The sequence below is a fragment of the Ceratina calcarata genome, unplaced genomic scaffold, assembly GCF_001652005.2.
Source record: "Ceratina calcarata isolate Rehan_Ccalc_2016 unplaced genomic scaffold, ASM165200v1 scaffold92.2, whole genome shotgun sequence".
NCBI classification, from domain to species: domain Eukaryota; kingdom Metazoa; phylum Arthropoda; class Insecta; order Hymenoptera; family Apidae; genus Ceratina; species Ceratina calcarata.
This window is the reverse complement of record NW_017180576.1, coordinates 620,907-640,987: the sequence shown is the minus strand read 5'-3', so window position 1 is coordinate 640,987 and position 20,081 is coordinate 620,907. Positions and strand designations below refer to the sequence as shown.

Genomic DNA, 20,081 nt, shown 5'->3' with positions numbered 1-20,081 from the left:
TTCAATTGGCGGTCGCGGCCCACGCTCGCGATTCGCGTCGACCGAGGTCGGCCTGAAATTTCCACCATGGCTCCAGTGCCACAGATTTTATGCAAAGGACGACTGGACGTGGATAAAACGAAGAAGTTGCCATTTCGAGCAGAACAGACACCGTCTAACGAACGGGACGGCGAAACGTCGCCTCTTTGAATCGTGCATGATCACCGAGCCCGAAGAAGGGGTGAACGGTAGACCCTCGAACACAGATTCCAAAAACGTCTTCCGATTCTTGTCGCGATTTCGCGTCCCTGATGCATCGTTTACCGCGTATCACGTGGCCGCAAAAAGGGAAGGAGCGAGAATTTTTGAACGGCTGCCAAAAACCGCGACGCTCTACTACTCCCGAAAGAAAAAAGCCTCTCCACTCACCGCGCTCCGGGCCGTTTGTTTCTGCTGCCAAGTTAGATTTATCGAAATTCTAAGCATCCGGCTCTTGGCCCCACTACTTCTCTCTCTCTCTCTCTCTCTCTGTCTTACGGTCGGTTTTTGTTCTCGTTCGCCCTGCTACCCGTCCGACCCCGTGATTTATCCGCGTTTTATGCGCTTGCCTCGGGAGCGCCTCGCGATCTCGGAAATCGCGATCCGACCGCGAATCCATGTAACGCTTCTCGATTCCGTTTAGCTCGCAAAGTAACCGGTACAAATCTCGTCCCCCTCGAACGTCTCTCACTCTCGATACGATCCATACGGCACGAAGAACGCGTAATCTTCTCTGGCTCCTGCTCGCGCGAAGATTAACTCTCAGATACTGTAACGAGCGCAACGTCGCGGGCCGATCTTTAAATTGTCTGACGGTCATAATTTCTCGATTGAACTCAGTTCTAAATAAAAAGGAGCGTTCCATTGCGTTTGTTGTTGACATTTTCGATACGAACACGCGATTAACACATGAATCCGCGTTTTCGCCGAAGACGCGGAGGGGATCGGGCGTAGCACGAGAGACGGCGCGCGCGTTCGCGAGCATTCCTTCACGAACGTATTTCAATATAAACAATCGCCGGGCAAATTTTCCCTGACGCACGGCAGTGATTTCTGGCCGACGTGACGGCGATGCCTCCGTCTGCGAGCGCGACCCCGCGTGCCCTCGCCGAAGAGGAACGCGACTCGTTTCGATTCTTCTTTAAAACCTTCCTAGCCCCCCCCCCCCATCCCTCTCGGCTGCCCGGCTGGATACTACACACTTGCCCGTCTCCGCTGCCACTCTTCTTTAAGACCACGTCTTCCCGTTTCGTGCTTCTACCCTTCTTCCTTCTCCTCACCTGTTCCTATCTTCTCTTCTTAGCCGCCTCGACGTGGAATTCTGCGATTTTTACACAGCGAAACACTTTCGTTTCGTTTCCGTCGGTTTTCCGTACGATCGTCACGTCTGACGACGTTCCGTTTTCGTTCAGCCCGGCCAATTTATTTTAGGCCATCCTAACGGACGAGGAAATTATTTGGTCTTCCGTCTAATTTCAGTGAAAAACCTGATCGCGTTCGAGATCGTCGAAACGTGAATCACTTACCTTCTCTCTTTCGCACGGTGGGACGAATAGATGGATCTAGGCGGAACACCGAACGACCAACTAAATACATATGTCCCACTTTTCCTCTTTTCATTCGTCCCACTGTCCCTTGGCTTCTCTTCTCGCAGTGACGATTAAAACGACGCAGGACTCCGTAATTCTGACATATATATTTCTTTACATTCATACGTATATTCGCGTGTTATATTCGCACTTACGTTCGTATTTATATCTGTATCTTTATATTTATATATAATATGTATATATATATTAATTATGTACATGTCTTTTTATACAAAAATCTCACGCCTTTATACATAACGCTACAGCGGATGTCGTTCCGTTTTCATCTCTCTCCGCACGTTCAAAGAGACAACGCGATTCATCCTCGATATAATACAATTCCATCACCGATTCATTCGACGAGTCGATTCCATTTGGCAACGAGTTCCTCAATCGACATCGCATTGAAAACTGTGAATAGAAAAACGGTTTGTCGAAGCTCCTGGGCGTCTTGGTTCATTTCCATTACGTCGCACCGAAAACTTGTTGCCAGTAATGGTAAAATCGTTTTGTCTCAAAGTTCCAACGAACTCTGTTCGAAACGCTTTTCTCAAACAAGTTGTACAATTATCGATCGGCTGTGATCGCATCGCTCTCTCATCTTCATTTGTCGCCGTGTGTGTATGTATGTGTGTGTGTGTGTGTGTGTGTGTGTGTTCACGCGTATGCGTCACTTGCGGGACTTGACAAACGAATTCGCGACTCTTAAAAATATTAGAAATATCCCATATACCCCTAAGTGGTTTTCTAAGTAACTAGCTCGACGTCACGAGATCCGTGGCGCGCAAAATCCTATAGTACAATGCGTCCGTTTCTGGCTATCGTACAGTATTTATATAGGGTAAAAAAGCACCGTGTTTCAAAAATCCGATTACGGTTCTTCGCGTGTATATCACATTGCGCCCGCCGAGGTTCTCCTCGCGCCAGTAGCGTCCGTTCTCGTTGGCCGGAGTAGCACGCGATCGGGCGAACGTTCTTCCAAGAAAAATATATTCGTTCGCCCATACGCGGAATCGACTCCGTTCCCACCTCCTCGACTCGATCAACGATTCGTCCATTCTAATACGTTTGTGACCGCCGACTTTCATGCGGAATAAACTACAAGTGCCAACAACGTCTCTCCGTTTGTATAATTTTCTTCTAAACGCCTGCGAATACGCAGACCTTGATTCACGATCGAACGCGATTCATTCACATATTCCGGGATTTCACGAAAGAACGGTGAACGAACAAAGCAGGGAGCAACGGAACGTCGAAACTGCGGATTCGATGCATTCACACAGAGAAATCGTACGTGCCGTAAGGGACGCGTAAAATTCTGTAGATCGACCAAAGCATCGCTACTTCGATAAAAAAAATTTAAATTCGGATCGAACGTTTCGTCTCGCAGAAAAATCCGCGGCCTACGAACGACTCTCGGGCTTTCGGCGTGACTCGACTAACGGCGGCGATTACTCGACGCGAAGATCGATGAGAGATATTCGGAGGATCCACCGGATCCCCCGCTGCCGATTACAAATGCTAATTCACGATTTCTTCGCTGCCACGTTCACCGCTGACACACCTCGTTTCTCTCTTTGCTCGCTCATCTCTCGAATTTTCCCGTCGAAACGGTCGAGACCCCAAGCAAGAATACTCGTCCGCACTTGGCGCGCGCGTCGCCGTAAAAAAAATTCTACCGAAGCGTCCTTCGCGTCTTCCCGAAGATCTTCCGCTGCACCTGAACGGTCCGGGTGGAAATTCCCTCGTCGAACCTACACGACGATACCCATCGTGCGCGTTTGGCGTATACGCGTGCGTTCGAAATTTCTTCATCTTCCGCAGACGATCTTCCTTGATGACTCCTCGGTTCGACGGTGTCCGCCGTCCTTCTTCGAGCTCGTCCGCGCCTCGGTTCTTCCCTCGAGTCGCGACGTCGCCGCTGGTCCGACGCAAGCAGCTTCTGCAGCACGCCAGCGATCCTCGAAGACTGGTTCCGCTTCCGAACGGCGTTCCTCCCTCCGAGGGGTTCAACGTCCGTCCGTGAAAATGCAAAGTGCGCGCTGTCCCGCGTTTCGGCTCGACGGAAGGAGCGGGACGAGGCGATATTACGCGGAAGCTAGCTGTCGCCAGACAGAATGTCACATCGTGGACATGTACGGCCAGTTGAAGCTGCTACCGCTGAGCAGCATGTCCCTGATCAACGTCTCGATCGGCGTCTTCCCGACTAGCCGCACGAAGAACAGCTGCTCGATCACCTGCGACGACACCGTCCGCAGCGACGGCAACCGCAGCAGCAGCTTACCGAATCTTGTCGGCTGGTTCGGGTACTGAGTCCTGCAGTATTCCTCCAACGCGCACTGCGACTTCTCTTGCAGGGACTCGATGTGCGCCACGTCCGATAGTCCGCAGGCGTCTGTAACAGCAAAAGATTTCATCTTTTCGAGTCTTTTTCATCTGTTCGACGACCGGTGCGCGAATTTTTACGCAGAACAAAATCGTGTAAGCGCGAAATTGAGCGCGATTGATTTCGCGAAGACCGTCGACGTCTACTGTTCTTGGATTTCGACAACGGAGTCACTCGTAGCGATTCGCTGATTGGGAACGGGTCGGCGGAGGAGTGTCGTGCCGTGACGGAGGCATTTGTTCGTTACGAGAAACAATTATTAGTGCGTGGGCGTAGGACTGCCCACCCTTCTCCTCGCTTTCTCTCTTCTTCTGTTTCAGCGTTAAATCTGTGTACGACCATCGGTTGACACAGCGACAAATTATAATTCGATGTCTGTTATAAGAGCCAGTCTGAACGCGTGGTCGGCGGCGATCCTCTCCGACACACGACCTCACAATAGTTCTCACATCGAGGGAGTAGTTCTATTGCTAGTGGAGCGAAAGGGGTAGATTCCGACGAGGCCGAGTCACTCAGAGAATTTGCCGAGCATATGCCGAATTGGTCGGACTTTCGACCTGTCTAGCACTCCGACCGATCCTTCAAACCGACACCGTAAAGCGTACGGAATTCGCGGTCCACGTTACAAATCACTGAAAGTTTCATCGACCGATCGTGTAACGAGATCACGCGATTAATCGAATCAGAGATCTGTAGGACGAGACAAGAAGGAAGCGTACTGTGCGTCGACGTCGAGGTGGTTTCAACGGGTGCAGAGCCTCGGGCAAGCAGACACGCAGTCGAATGAGACCCGAGCCCGGGGTGGTCGTCCCGTTGGAATGCGTGCCAACTACGTAGAGGAGGAACGACCACGACCACGACGGCGTAGCCCCGTGCGAGCGTCGGACTAATCACGCGGCCGACTGGTGTCCCTTGATTTCTTTTTTCTTCACCCTTCCCGCGCGAAACTCACCGCCACGCTTTACGCGCCACTATTGTTTCGTCTCTCCTCGAAAATCCGTGAAATTCCCTTCTCCACGCCTCTTCACAGATGTATCTCGAACGCGTGCAAATATTTTCCGTGTCCGCTGATCTCTCAGATGAAAGGAACATCGATTTTCTACTGTTTCGAGTTCGTAACGACATAATCGTTTTCATAGGAAAAGGAAGATATTCGACGAACGACGTTGGAACGAAGATGTCTATTTCTACATTTTCCAGCATAGTTCGGAATTTTCATCCAGAACAGAATCGACGCAACGCTTTGACCTACGCATTTTATACGAGTGATCGAGCGACACCCAGCTGACACAGACACACCACCCTGTTCGACGATAAAAGTTACACTCGACTACGATCGGTCAACGATCATTGTTTACGACCACTATTCATAGTCAATAGAACGAAGGACGAGAAGAAAGAGAGTAGAACGTAACGATTAAAATTTCGTTCGAATAAAAATCGCGGCATCGTTCGAACAGGATTAGACGATCGTCGTTTCCTAACAACGGTATATCTGCTCGGTCTTTAGCACGAACCCTGCTTCGATCATGCGAGGTCTCTCCGGGCATGCAAATCGCATTATTTCCATACGTACGCGTAATGGCCCATTACGCGCACGTGGCGGCCTGCGAAGGAATCCAACGATAGCTCGTGTCGCAGGGAAGTACGCGGATAAGTAGTTGCCGTGCCGTACACCCTCGTCCACGAGTATATGTATCTTCTCACGAATATCTGCCACGCACCGTCCACTGTCTTCAGAACGTCTTCCCTTGCATCGGGTCCGGGGCGGGAAGGTAACGTCGGTTCTGATAACGACGCTGTGCATTCAGGAAATTACTTTCTCCAACGACAGATCGGGTGTCCAGGGTTACTCGTGAAGAAGAAGAAGAAGAAGAAGAAGAAGAGAGTACCGCCGCCAGTTTTCGATTCGAACATTCGTAAGAGGCGCCTGGTGTTTCAATTGTGGCAGCGAGGAATCCGCCAACGCTCGGCTAATAAACAAACCGCCGGATTGGCTCTCGGACGTCGTCAGTGCCAATTCACCGCATCAATTCGAATAATGCCGTTGTTGAGTGGCGTCTCCCGCGCCGTTTCCCCTCGTCCGTACTCTCGATCACGATTTCTCCCACTGCCGTTCGTTCGCGTTAACCGGTTAAATGCCCTGGCGCCTCGTTGACCAATCTCACTAAATTGACCGATCTTCACCGCTGCTGCCAACTGTCTCTCGATCTCTTCCTCCCGTTCGCTCGTTTCGCGTCGCGACTGCCAGACAAAATCTTCGTTCGAAGATCGTCGGTTCGTCAGATGCATCGGATCTCGGTGAAACAATCGGAGACGCCGCTTTTCATCGAGTCGAGTCTCTAACGACAAGTCTTACGTTTCACGGACGAGCGGGAGGAAGGGTCGTGAGCTCGAAGAGGGCCTTCCGACCGTCTCTCGACGTTCTTTGCCCCTTTCCGTCGAACGGGGATTTTATGGATATATCAACGCGACCGTAGCTGTAGAAATTCGAAGAAATACCGGAAATCTTGCGAGCAGATGCGCGTCGCAACGGTCGAACGATAAGAGATACTTGGACCCGACGTGCATTCTCTGACCGCCGTGAATGTTTTATTTTGCACAAAGATTCGCAGTCCGTTTGTTCAAGATCGATCGATCTTGGTCGGTCCGAACTTGGCGAGACGTTAGAGACGATGGCTTTCTGTTCGGATCGCGCGAGTCAAGTGGCCGGAGCAACGCGACGAGTCGAAGCGATTCGGCCGGGTTTTTAAGACGCGCAAAGCTCCTCGGTCCGGTTCACGGGTGAACAGAAAGAGGAGTCGAGGTTGCGTTTAAAGAGAACGAGATACGAGCGAGCCGGCGAGAATGGACCACGAGTGAAAGGAGAAAATAGACCGAGCGAAGAGAAGAGCTGGTCAGGGATGGAGAGGGAGGGAGGGAGGTAGAGAGAGTGGCAGAGATTCTTTCATGCCCTTCGGAAACGTCATATAGCTGTCGGGTGCCGCGGAGGCAATATTTCACGCCGGTAGGCCCGCCTGTCCTCCTCCCGGCTCCTCTCCTACAGTTCCTACACTTTTCAAGGAGTTTTTACGGAGTCTCTCGATCTTTAATCACAGCTCGACCTTCCATTGTCAGTGACGTCACCTCCGACTCGGAAAGGGTGTTCGGGGGATGCTTTGTGTCGAGCGAGACCCGCCGATCCCTCTCCTCCCTCTCCCTCTGCCCGTCATTTGTCTCACCGGCTCCCTTATTTGTAACCGCGTACACGATCGAGATCCCACGCCTCCGCGAGTACGAACTCGCTCGGAAGTAAAATCGCCGACGATACCTACTTCCAACTTTTTAACTAACCTTCGCATCGTCGATGTTCGTTCGAAATCACGTTCGAAGAAATTCATTCCGTTCATACATCTCTCGTTTCAATCATCTACCGATGTGACTCTTTCAAAATGACCAGACTGCAGACCCGACGCGCGATACGCAGAAATATCGTTAGACGTTGTTACCAGATGTCTGCGTTCCTCCAATCGACGAAAATTTCATTTCGTATAAAAAAAAAATGAGGCTCGTTCACCGTTTAATTCGACACACAGGGAACCGTCCCGGACGGAACGGAGCACGTCATTCGTCTTTCGAAGCATCCCGACGAGATGCGCTCGGCCGAAGACGTGTTCTCTCGTCGCTGATTCGTAAAATCGAGGGATTATCGCGAGCGCGGGCCACGTAAGCCGGAACGCAATATAAGACCGCTATGCGAGACCGAACAAAGAATCCCCCTATCGATCCTGCCTCGAAACCAACTTTTTTCTAAATATCCTCCCTCTCTCTCTCTCTCTCTCTCTCTCTCTCTCTCTCTCGATCTCTCGATCTCTCGACGTCTCCTGTACGGAGTCGAGGAGATCTCGCGTACGGAGTCGAGGAAGAGGCAAGTCTGTTCGATACAGAAGCCACCGAGTGGTTTCACTTCAGACCAGACAGTGTTCGATTCGGTTAAATGTCAGAGTAGCAAATCCAAACGGTGACCGATCGAACGGAGAGAGAGAAAGAATAAAAAGGCAAGAGAGCGGGCATAAGGAAAGTAAAGTAAATTGATTGAAAATTAAAAACAGTCGAGATGCAGCAGAAATCGACCGAATTCCACGTTCTGCAAGGCACGTGATTTTCATTTCCGCGAAACCGACGTAAAGAAAGCGTCTAGAGAAAGACCAGCAGATCAATCAGCACGCCCTTGGCAGTTACGCAAGTTCGACAGACTCGATGGCGTCTCGAGTGACGAATCGACCATCATACAAGTTTAAGCTGTACGTTAAAGATAATGACTTTTGGACAGTGTCTCTCGGTTTCATAGATATAGTAATTTCACGATTTCATTTGTCGTCGACAAATGAGAGATCGTCTTTCACTCTCGATTGAGGAGTTAAATTCTAACTGAAAAATCGATTATGCACCTACATATACATATTACCAGTCTGCGTTCTATTCTATGCATCACACGCGATGTAAAACACAGAGGCAATAAACTAATACGATTCCTCGCGTAGACGTTCTCAAATCGAGTTCGTGTCGTAATCATTCACTGACCGTATCTTCTATTACGTCAGAGTATTAAATTTCGCACCGATGCGCATTGAATTCTTCTAAAAGCTGTATAATTGATTCGTCCGTCGAGGACATCTCACTTTTGAACGTCGATGAGATCCTCCCTGTCTGTGCATGATCACGATCGGGACGTTTTTGTACCAATTCGCACGATACGGTCTGCCGTTTCGGAACGAGCGAGGGTGAACGAGGTGAGAGAGGAAACATCCTCCTCGGAACATAATGGGTGCTCGTACACAGAGGAACGCGAGGGCGCGAGGCACGATTATCATAACAAGGCTCGTATTTGGAGACAAGATGCCACCTCGACCCTATCGTCCGCACGAATCGCGATGCGACGCGACACGCATTTAATCGACGTACGTGCCTGCTACTTACGACCTAAACCGTACCGTTTAGGATCTACATTGTCATGTTAACGATCCCCGATGCCCGATCCCATTAGCACGCTGCTTTCGGGGCCCCCGGGGGCATTTTTCTTTCACGACTATCTGACACCGGCGACCGGTTCACCTTTTACCCTCTCTCATTGCCGGGCGCAACGCGCGAGGTGTCCAAATACGAACGAATCTGGTTACCACCCTTTTCAAGGGTCTCGCCTTTGTACGGAGAAAACACGTGGATGCGACTCATTCGTTTTACATGAGCACACGTTCCATTGGACGAGTATCGTTGAACGTAGTAATCGCGTACGATAAAAAACGTGAATCCACCAGAAATTAAACGTATCGAGACTGTAAACGTCGACGTCGTTTTCGTCTAACGGTATAGATGATTCAGAGATTTGCGATCGCGGTCAAAGTTACAGGACGATCGATTCGAGCAAAAAATGAGCGACCCGATCCCTCGTCTGTTCTTCGGAGCCAGCATTCTCGAGACACCGTCGTTCTATCCGAGACCAGCCCCCGATTCGACTGGTTCTCGTCGGCTCCTCCGGTCGCAGGTAGATCGAGGCAGGTACGAGGAAGGTCAAGTTTTTTTTTTTTTAATCTCCCAAAACGCTTCCTGTTCCATCTACCGGTTTTTTTTTCTGTACCGGGTCGCTGTCCGGGTGGTTCCCGCGAAACGAGAGAACGGAATAGCCGTCGAGACTGCTTCCGTGTCCCGTGGGTTTCCTTGGCGCCCGTGGACCGGTTTCGAGGGCAGAGCGGGGGCTAAATGTCAACAGCGGCGCGGCCTAACGGCCCGGTCAGAGGATTACCCCCGGTGTTTCTCGCCCATCGGCCAGAGGGTAACGCCAGACAAAAGGTCGCGAACTTTCCGCGTGTCATAATCCGTCTGAGAGGGTTCGCGGCTTCTCGCTCTCTTCTTCCTAGCCTCCCAGCACGTGTACTCACGTGCACAATCCGATCGATCGCTGCAGGTCACGCCGTCGGCTCCATTCTTTATCAACACGGTCTTATTTCGTATTAAATAAAACATTGCCTATTCTTTCGTCAATCGTCTGATCGACGTGCGTCTGCACAGTGGAACCTCCGTCGTATGAACATTCGTCGTACGAACATTTCATCATTCGTCAACGTCATACCGTGCGCAAATATATTAGCTGTTTATATATTATCATGCGCTACACACGTTTGTACATTTGCTCGTCTCGAATTAATATTTAACAACTTTTACGACCATTTCCGATAGGTGCAACGATCGTTTGATACCAAAGAACGGAGCTGTTAAGTACATATATGTATTTTGCTCGATTTAATAGGGCGGGGATTAACGAGAAAGGGCACAATTGTAACGAAACATTTTCGATAAATTCGAGAGAGGGTACAAAAATGTCGTGGCCTAACCTTTCGCTCCCCTTCTTCGACGCACCCCGCCGACAGGGTCGCCCGAGAGTCTATTCTCCTTACACTTCCGCTTCTTCTCCAGTGTTTCGTAGAACAATGTCATTTTTAATTTGTATACACCGAAAACACCTCTGCATTTAGTAGAACGTTCAACACATAAAAAATGAGACGCGTATCGTTCCGTTTGAAAGACGGAAGAAATTATCTGGACTGCACATGTCAAATCGTAATTATAAGTATGCTGCGTAAAAAACTCTGATCACAACGCTTCACCAAGTAATAATTACCCACGATTTTCGATTCACAAATCGGAACGGTCCGAGGGTTGACGATCGTGAAAAAGGGTCAGTCGCTATTTCGAGAGTTCTCGCGAATGCAAGTGCAGGCGATGTTGTACAAAGGGAGAAACAGGACACGGGTCGGCGGTGTACAGGAACGGGCCCGCCGCCGACGCGGTAATTAATTACAGCGCAAAGTCGCGGTCGCTCGTATTCGATTAATTACCGTGGGTGCCGGCCGATCGGCGTCCGCATAATTGACATTGTTCCCGCATTGTTTACGGTAGCCAGTGAATTTATCGATAGGTCGGCATTGCTCTCTCGGTTTCCCGGATGCCGAAGGCCATTCCTTTCCTACCCTCTCCGCGATTTTTCCATGCGGGGGCGCCGCTTCCACCAATGAATCTAGACGTACGCGATCGTACACGTATACTATACGTGACAGTGTGCCTCTTCAACGTTTCTTCCGTGTCATTTTGTTTAATCGTCGGCTCTGATCACCGTCTCGTAGACGAAGGTCCGAGACGGGAACCAACGGCCGAGTCGATCGCGAAGCGATTTGTGGTTGGAAACCCCCTCCTCCGTCGTCGCTCGTCGCGTCCTTCGCGGTTACGGTTCTTCCGAGGTGCGTGTCCCAGGTATTTAAACTCTGTAACTTCCTTCGTTCTCTTTTCCTCCGTTTCCCTCTTCCTCTTCCGAAAGATCATTATTTCAGATTTGAGTCACATCCTTTCTCTTCGGACACCTTCTCGGTCTCTTCGTCATTTCCATCGTCTCTTCCGAGTTTGAACCGACGTTAGAACTAGGGTTCATTTTGGATAAAAATCCCCAGTGCAATTATGAAACTGTCTGATCGAACGACTGTCTCTCACGACAAAGAAGGATCCTTATTCGAAACGTTATTGTCCGAAAAAAAAAAAAAAATTCGTGGGGAACATAAATCGAAACGATCCGACAGGTCTAACGCAGAGTAACGGGCAGTGTCGCAATAGAAATTCGCACGCGCGACTATTTTTATCTTCGCGCACGGTCGTAAGCGATTACGCGACACGTGCGATTCATGGGACACGCCGCTACGTTGTTTTGTAACGTCACGGACAGACTTGGTTCGTTTCTCGTTCGCCGCGGTTAACAAAGCTATTCATCTTTACGTGGTATCAGTGATAAATCTTTGTTCGGAACGATCCTTTCCGAATCTCTGTTCCGTCGCGTCGAACGAAACCGTTGCAAAACGTGATTCGAGTACACGTTGCTGTCTGCGGTTTCTCGTTAAATTGAAAACCCTCGCCCGAACTTCGTAACGTATCGATGTACACGTGTACGGCATTGACGAAGACCGAGTCGGCAGAGAGAGAGAGAGCGACGTCGTACGTCAGATGTTAATTATGAAATGTAAGCGTAATTATTATTAGCCAATCGAGAGTACGCCTAAAGGGAAGTCGACGGAAATCTGGGAGGAAGAGAAACTCGAGGGGAACGAGTTTTTCGTCTGGCTGATTTTTCAGTGGGTAACGCGATAACGCTTTCCCGTTTGTTCGGTGAATCAAGAGCAAAGAGAATCCGATAAAACTTCTCACTTAGCCGGGAACGGGGAAAACCCCTTTCGTACTGACTTCGAAGGGGAATCGCAAAGTCGTAGAGTGCACCAGCGTGGCCGCGTTTGTTCGGCTCGGAACGAAGTTTAAAACTCAGCCGCGTCGCGAATCCAATTCCCGGACGGACCCGGACGTCCCAACTAAAGGGAACCGCGAGCTGCCGCTTTCTACCAAACGAAAGATCGAGGTGTCACGATATTCATAAAAATTATTCTCCTCTTTTCATCGGAACTCAGTTTCAATTTACGCAGGCGGTATCAATCTGAAGCGTTTGTGCTGGATCGCAACGCCAGTATGGCGTTTCGGCGTAAAAATAAACACTTTCGACAGGTTCGGCGTTAAAAATCGGAACGTACCTTCCGGACTACCCAGTGTCACGAATTTCTCGAATGCGTCGAGTGCATTCGAGAACGTCGAAGCCTTGAACGTCGATGACTTGAGTTCCTCCACGTATCTGCGGATCGGACCGTGAAAAGGTAAACCGTAAGAAAAGAGGCGTCCTGACGTAATCTGTCCGATTTCCGGGTTACGTATTGTGCGTCGCGAATCTCCGGAGTATCTTTCGTTGCATCGGACGTTCGGCGGACAATGGGAACCGTCGTTGGAACGTGATCTCGAACCGGCGAGACGGACAATGAGCGCGACGGACGGCGGCGCCGCTTGAATAAATATCGATCATCTACCTAAAAGGAAATATTATTTTCATATTCGGCGACGCATCTTGCGCCGCGGTCGAAACGGGACCGTGCAGCTGGCTGCCCGTCCTGTCCCAAACCGGGGACAATACTGCGACGGCGTAATCCAATAACGCCTGACCCTCGGATCGAACCGAGAGACGGACATAGAGACTCTCTCGGTTTACGATTTTCCTGGGAAGATGGACGATTCTCGGGATGACCGTCAGTTTTCACAGTACCATTAACTCCTGCTTCTCTGACTTTAAACAGCGACGTCGCTTTCGCTCGTCGAACTTTAAAACGTTCTTTACAATTCTTTTTCACGTAACGTTCCGTCTAACGATCGAAACGATGTTCGACGTAGTGACTGATACGTACAGTCCTGTTTGTGGCGTTCGTAAATTTTCGTTCGCTAAGAATTCACACGGTACACGAAAGTGCAAGAAGTATCGACAGTAACGTACAAACGGAAACTACATACACGATACCCGAAGAATCGAGGGATCGAAATTACATTTATTAAACCGATATTCGGCCGGCTTGATTCTGCAGAAGAATTCGCGGTCTACTCGTTACGAAACAATTTTCGAGTTGCTTCTTACGTTGAAAAAAGAGTCTGGTGACCGTAAGCATGAAACGATGGCATCTGGCGCTCCGGGGCAGAGATACTAGTTTGCTCACAGTTTCCCTATGATTTTCGTTTTGCCAGAGTAGACGTTCGCGATACGGCTCGAGGATAACCGGTTATGGAGAGCTCGTTCTGCTCTATACTACAGATTCCACGGCTAGTTTTGTAATAACGAGATATTAAGGTAAACGGAGACGGTATCTCGGTAACGAGGATTGGTTAAGGGGCACGGGAGCACGCGCGACGTCGAATAAACAGGTTGGATTAACGGATGATTAGTCGCGCGACCCGATCTCTCGCAATCTATAGCGAACGGGAAAAATCTATCGACGATCTGATTTTACATACGAGTCGCGGTTCACCCGTGTCGTTGTTAAACGTCGTTTAACGGTGAAAGCGTTCGCTCGTATCGTTGTATCGTATCATTTCTACGTATCAATACGTTGGGCGATTATACATCGGTACACCAGCACTACCAGCAGCCGAAAACGGGTCTTTCCAAGCGAGATTGACGCACGAGTGGCAGTCTCTGCTCGAATACGTCCACTTCATAGGCGCCGAAAAGAAAATCTTAATTGAAAAAAATTAATTGAAGGCCAACTATCGACTGTCTCCATCGAAAAAGGAAGTTACTCGCAAGCTTCTAATTGGTACGAGGAGCAGTCAAACAAACGGGCGATCAGTCACGGTCGAGATTCGGGGCAACCTGATCGTTGACAACGCAACGGTCGCGAGACCGAGTGCCAAAGCGCCGCGGTGTATGGCAAATCGGATGATCTGCGCCGACAATAGGTCGGGAGGTTAAGCGTGTTTGCTCTTCTCTCGAAGAAGCGCGAACGCGACAATGGGGCCTTTCGACGTTCGATTCGAGGAGGAAAAGAGAGAAGAGGGATCGCTCGGGTTCCCAACCTTCTGGTTCCGACCTCCGACTTCGTTTCTAATTGCGAGCGTTTTGACAATAATCAACTAGACGATTTGCTCGTGAAACTTGGTTCGTTCCTCGTTGCATTTGTTGATTAAAATCGGTCGACAGCATGGCAATGTGTCGAGACGTTTCTAATTCTTTTATACGTAACTGTTCCCACACTGGGAATGGAGTCGCGTTCCTCGTAATTGACAAACAATTGTCTCCATTCTGTCTGATCTTGTCTCCATGTTATTATTTCTACAACCCAAGCGCCAATAAGATTCTAATAACAAGTCATCCTTTTCGAGGACGAACTTTTTAAGGTCAGAGAGAATCGATCTAATTACTTTTTCATTACGAGTGAAACGATGTTACGAACGATGTAGCGTAGTGTACGTAGGTAACAAGCAAGTTGAAAAATGTTCGGAACCCCCGGCTGGACAGAAAGGGAGAGCGTTTTCGGCGAAAAGGTGGCGAGGACGGAAGCGCACGGTGGCACGAGTCGCCAGCGGGCCGAGTGCACGCCCGAATCGGCCACAATGAGCCCAATCAACCGACGACGAGTGTATACACGATCGACGACCAACCGTGTATATTCCTGTTTGGGCCCTCCAGTCAACGGAAGAGTGGGGGAGCGAGCCAAGAACGATCTTTATCTCTCGGGCCTCCACGCGAGAGTCCTCGCCCGAAGAAATTTGTCCAGGACTCGCTCGACCGAAAAAGAACGCCGGCAGCTGTCCGGGAAGAACGCGTGGCGAATCTCACGGCTGCATCTCGTCGATATTTAAACTCCGTTAGAAACTGGTCGATTCGATTCGACTCTGCGTCGTTTCTCTACTACGTCGAAGAGGTCACGAATAGGGAAGAGTAAGTGGTACTCGATTTTCGAGAGTACGAGGAGTGCACCGATCGTTTCTGCTGCTGATCACCGAGAGTGTATATTAAACAATTGTACTGAAGAGACGATCCTCGCGTAACACCAACGTTTGTAAAACGTTTCTGTACAGCAGACACCTTGTACCTTGTCAAATCGATATTTACACACGTTCGCGATAATGGTGAGCTGCAACGAACGATATCAGTTCGGTGGAATCTTGAGGTAGCCCGTTCGAACGAGATCCAATCTTGGCCCGATCGAATTTCCCGCAATTACGATTCGTGCGAGCACCTTTCAAAAGCGGATTTCATTAGCCGGCGGCCAGAGGTAGGGAAAAAAGCGCGATTCAATTTCCATCCGGGTTTAAATTAATTCCGGGCACTCGATTCTCGCCGCGTTCGTTATCTCTTTGCCCGCGCCCATTGTACGGAATATCGACGCATCGGTGCCCGTGTACGTAACGCTTAAACAGTACATACATACCGCGTTTTCAAACGGCACTCGATTAATCGCGGGAAAATCATTTACCGTATCGGCACCCGTGAAAATGGCAGATAATTAAAAGATAAGAACGTACCGAAAAACGCTACGGGAAACGCACCCGAAATGAAACTTCCCATTCCGGTTTCGAGTTATACCCACTTCGTTGAAACGAAATAAACCATTTTTAGTTGACTCTCGGTCATCGTTGCCTCGATCACGATTAAGAGTAGGTCTCGGCTTTACGGCAGATCGGTCTCAAGTTCTCGAGTACGATCACAGACACACGCATGAGCCGAGACCCAAACAGGGAGGCTGGTGATCAAGCGACGATCAACAGAAAGAAAATGAACGGAAGAGTTTCTGTCTCTTCTCGTTCTCTTACCGGGTCGTCCGAAATAAATTGGTTGCTCGCTCTGTTCTTTCGTGTCCATGGGTTCAATCAGGTCACGTTGTTAAAGCGTTCAAGCGATCTACCGAATAATGAAATCATTCGATAAATCAGCAGAGTATAGAAAATCTGCTGAATTATATGAATGAAATCTCTAATAGACTGCGTATAATAGAACCGCATCTGGCACATTTCCTAAGCACCGAGCTAATAAATAATTGAGAAACTGCACTCTTCCGAGGATTCAGGTCCCGACAGAGACTGTGCGCGCGTGTGTGTGTGAGAGAGAGAGAGAGAGAGAGAGAGAGAGAGAGAGAGAGAGAGAGAGAAGGAGGGAGGATTTTCCCGGGTGGAAATTTATGAGCGTGCCTCCTGTCCGAGTGTCGTTAAACGAACGCGGAACGTGAATGGAGTAAATGGGCTGTGATTTGTACATTGACGACCGAGTAATGCCACAACATCGGAGGCGTCGTCATTCTTCGTTCGAGAGGTCCTCTCGAGGCGAAGCGTGCGCTGACCCACGGTCAATGGGACCCCGTGTTTTGCTCGGATCTTTCGCCGAAAAAGATAACGACCTCTCGACCGTTTTGGTCGACTGTCCATTCTACGATGTTTTTCCTCTTTCAATCCCGGTAGGCGTGTCGATTCCTGAACAGCTGCGCCCGGACCCGCTCCCGCTCTCTTCCTTTTATCAGCCTGCTCTTGTCCGTTCTTATTCTAAATCATACTGTGACTCTGTCTCCCATAGAATTTATTTAATTATTAACACAATCCTCTTATCGTAATTTCACCTCGGATTTGTTTCTTCTTATTCTTCTTCTATCGGATCGGTTTTATTCGTTTTTCTTTAGAAATATAGTTTCGATAGTACGACTCTGTTTCATATAGAACTTATTTAACCATTAAAAGTGGTTTCCTTTCGGTTTAAGTAGATCGATTCAAGGCGGATCTCGATCAATGCGAGAGATCGCTGTGAAACTCGTCGTCGACACGTCTCGTGCGAGTGTAAAAAAATTAATCTATAGAAGCACACATTTTTAATGTCACAGTCATTGCCGTGTTGTGGAGACCGGAGACAGCGCGTAGCCAAACGTGTACTTTTGAGAAGCTACCTTCCGTAGTACACTCTGATCGTAAGATGTTTGCAAAACGTTACGGACAAAACTTCGGGTCAATCGATGAACTTTATGAGTAGAATAGTTCACCGTTCCTCCTTTGTCTCATTTCGAGTTATTCGCAGGGCGAACGGCGCGGCGGTGCGCAGGTCTGAGATGGCGCGATAAATGCAACGCGGCGGTCGAAACGTATAATAAAGAGTCCGAGAAAAAGAAAAGAGGTAGGTATGTAGGTAGGTAGGTAGGTAGGTAGGTAGGTAGGGAGAGCCAGGGTCCGAGACCCCCCAGCGTTCAATGAGAGGCATTTCTCATCATTTTCCATTCAGACCGTCTGAGTTATAAGCCCGCCACGTCTTCTATCCCGGCACAATCGTTCGATTTATTATAACCGCGAGAGCCTAATGAATTTAATTTCATATTTCACGGCCGGTAAGTAGCTGGGAACGACGCGCCGCGTCGTGAATCGTCGGGCCCGCCGCCGCCGCCGCCGCGTTTACTCGCCGATTTAGGTGCTCGCCCTTACCGCGGCTCCTAAACCTCGACCGAGGGGGAGGAGGAGTGATCGCCGATTCACGAGCCGTATGGGATCGAGGTCGTATCTCAGAGCCGAGCCGAGGGACTGGGCCAAACGTCCGTTCGATCTTCTCGTTCTTATTTTGCGCGGGGTTACCTTTCGGCTCGCGATATATACTGCTCGATATTTCTCGAGCTTTAACCTCCCGATTTCTACCTTCCCCGGCGACTCAGTCCCTACGCGTATATTTTGAACGCGATAATATATCTCCAGTTAATGTTTCGGTTACGTATCCATACGCAGAAAAATCGTACCGCCCTTTTTTCACCGCGCGATTTATCGTGCCAAAGAACCGAGCGTCGCAGAACGTGAAGAGAGAAAGGACGGAATTCACGGAATTCTATTTACGAATTCTACTTTCCCACTCAATGGAAAATTCAGGATCAGTAATCGGATCAGACCGTCTGTACGTATTAAAATCGTTCTCTCTTACTCGCATGATTTATCGTTTGTAGAACGAAGGCAACACTGATTCCAATCGAATTCTACGAATCGTCGATTCGTCAATAATAGGAATTACGTCGATGCTTTTTACTAGAACTTCCACGAATCTAATTTGACGTTCGTTTATAGAAATAACACACAGACTGTAAGAGCTGTGAATGATCTTACTACCCCCTTCCATCGAAGGATCTCACGCGTTTCTTCTGTATGAATCGTATACAAATTCGTTAAGCATGGACGTTTCGATAAAATTGTACGAACGACCAGTGTGAAATATCTGATTCTTTCTCTTCTCCCAGTACGGTGTTTTCGTCTGGCTCCCTTTCCCTCGACGAAATAATGGTCTACCGTTGGCCTCCCAAGAAACGATCCGCGGTAGTTAAGTTATTAAATTTATCTCCTCGGGCCAGGCTAAAAATCGCGGTGATTTATTATTTTTTGCTGCTTAACGACGCGGCTATGGAATATGGCCCGGGCTACTATGGCCCCCACCCCCCAACCCCTCTCGTTCCTAGATCTCTTTTGCTCGAGATCGCGTCGCGACGAGTATCTTGCCGACGTTTTTTCGGCGGCACGTTCGCCGATAAATTTTCCGCCCTTCTCGACGTTCTCGACGACTCCTCTCTGGAAACCGCGTAAATTCGTGATCTCCTTTCTCAACGGTGAAGAGCGAAGCCAATCAGCTACGGGTCGTTTCATCGTTTGATCCGTGATCAAAATCATAATTGACACGGTATTACACGGTAATCGTCCCAAAGTAGAGATTAACCTACATCTTCCATTTTACGATTAATACGATTACAATACGACTGATACTGTTGCTAGAATTAAACGAGCCCATAGAGAAGTGTAACGAATCTGTCAGCATAGGTCGTCAGGTAAGAATTCAGTTACGAGTCGTACGGTGGACGATCGTTCTTTTTGTTCCTATGTCTGCACGTTCGTCCTTTCGAGTTGATGCAACTTTAACCCCGAAAGGAAAAGCAATACAGACTTTTAATACATACATACATACTTAGAGAGATCAGATCGGAGAGTGAGCTATGCTAAATGAAAAGGCAACGGAGTGCACGACACACTAATTAATTGAAAAACTAGTTTCACCTTCTCCGTTTTAAAATCGACTGCTCAACAGATTCATCGGTTAGCGATACGCAAATTCTGATTCCCGTTCAATGCTCGGCGCACGGGATGAGACAGAGGAGGAGAAGAAGAAGAAGAAGAAGAAGAAGAAGAAGAAGAAGGAGAAGAAAGGGAGGAGGAGGAGGAGGATCGCGGGTTCCGCATTCTCCGAGTGGCCGAGAGCGAGAATGCAGGCTCGTCTTGCGGATGAGCGCGCGGTGGTTGCACCTTGACGCGCGATGCAACCGCGACACGGTCCGCTTCGCGTGTAATCTCGCCGCGCGCGTGGAACGAGGACCGAGCAGAGAAGGGGAAAAAATCTCCCCCCTATCTCTCTCTCTCTCTCTCTCTCTCTCACTCACTCACTCACCGTTTCTCTCGTCCAGCTATGCTCGACGTACGGGTCAGCTAAATAGGCTCGCGGGAGGGTGAAAGAGGGAACGACCGAGCGGGCAAACGACCGTCGGTACCGTGATCAGCGCGCGTTGTACCATACCGTCGTATCGTATCGTCGCTGCGTATCGTTGTCAATGGGCTACCATCGCAAGGCGTGCAATACGATCGTATGCCAAATCATTTTCCAAGTATCATATGATAAAGTGCTACTATCGAACTAGTAGTCTCTCTCA

At 49.2% G+C, this 20,081-nt stretch overlaps 1 protein-coding gene across 3 annotated transcripts in view; it reads right to left on the bottom strand.

Annotated features, from left to right (window-relative positions):
* Positions 1–1,695: 1,695 nt before the first annotated feature.
* svp (COUP transcription factor 2) overlaps positions 1,696–20,081 on the bottom strand; it is a 72,228-nt gene continuing 53,842 nt past the window's right edge. For all 3 annotated transcript variants that reach the window (XM_018035772.2, XM_018035773.2, XM_018035774.2), the window contains exon 4: positions 1,696–4,002. In XM_018035772.2, coding sequence (XP_017891261.2) covers positions 3,728–4,002 — 275 coding nt within the window. In that variant the 3' untranslated portion in view covers positions 1,696–3,727. The remainder of the gene's footprint in view (positions 4,003–20,081) is intronic.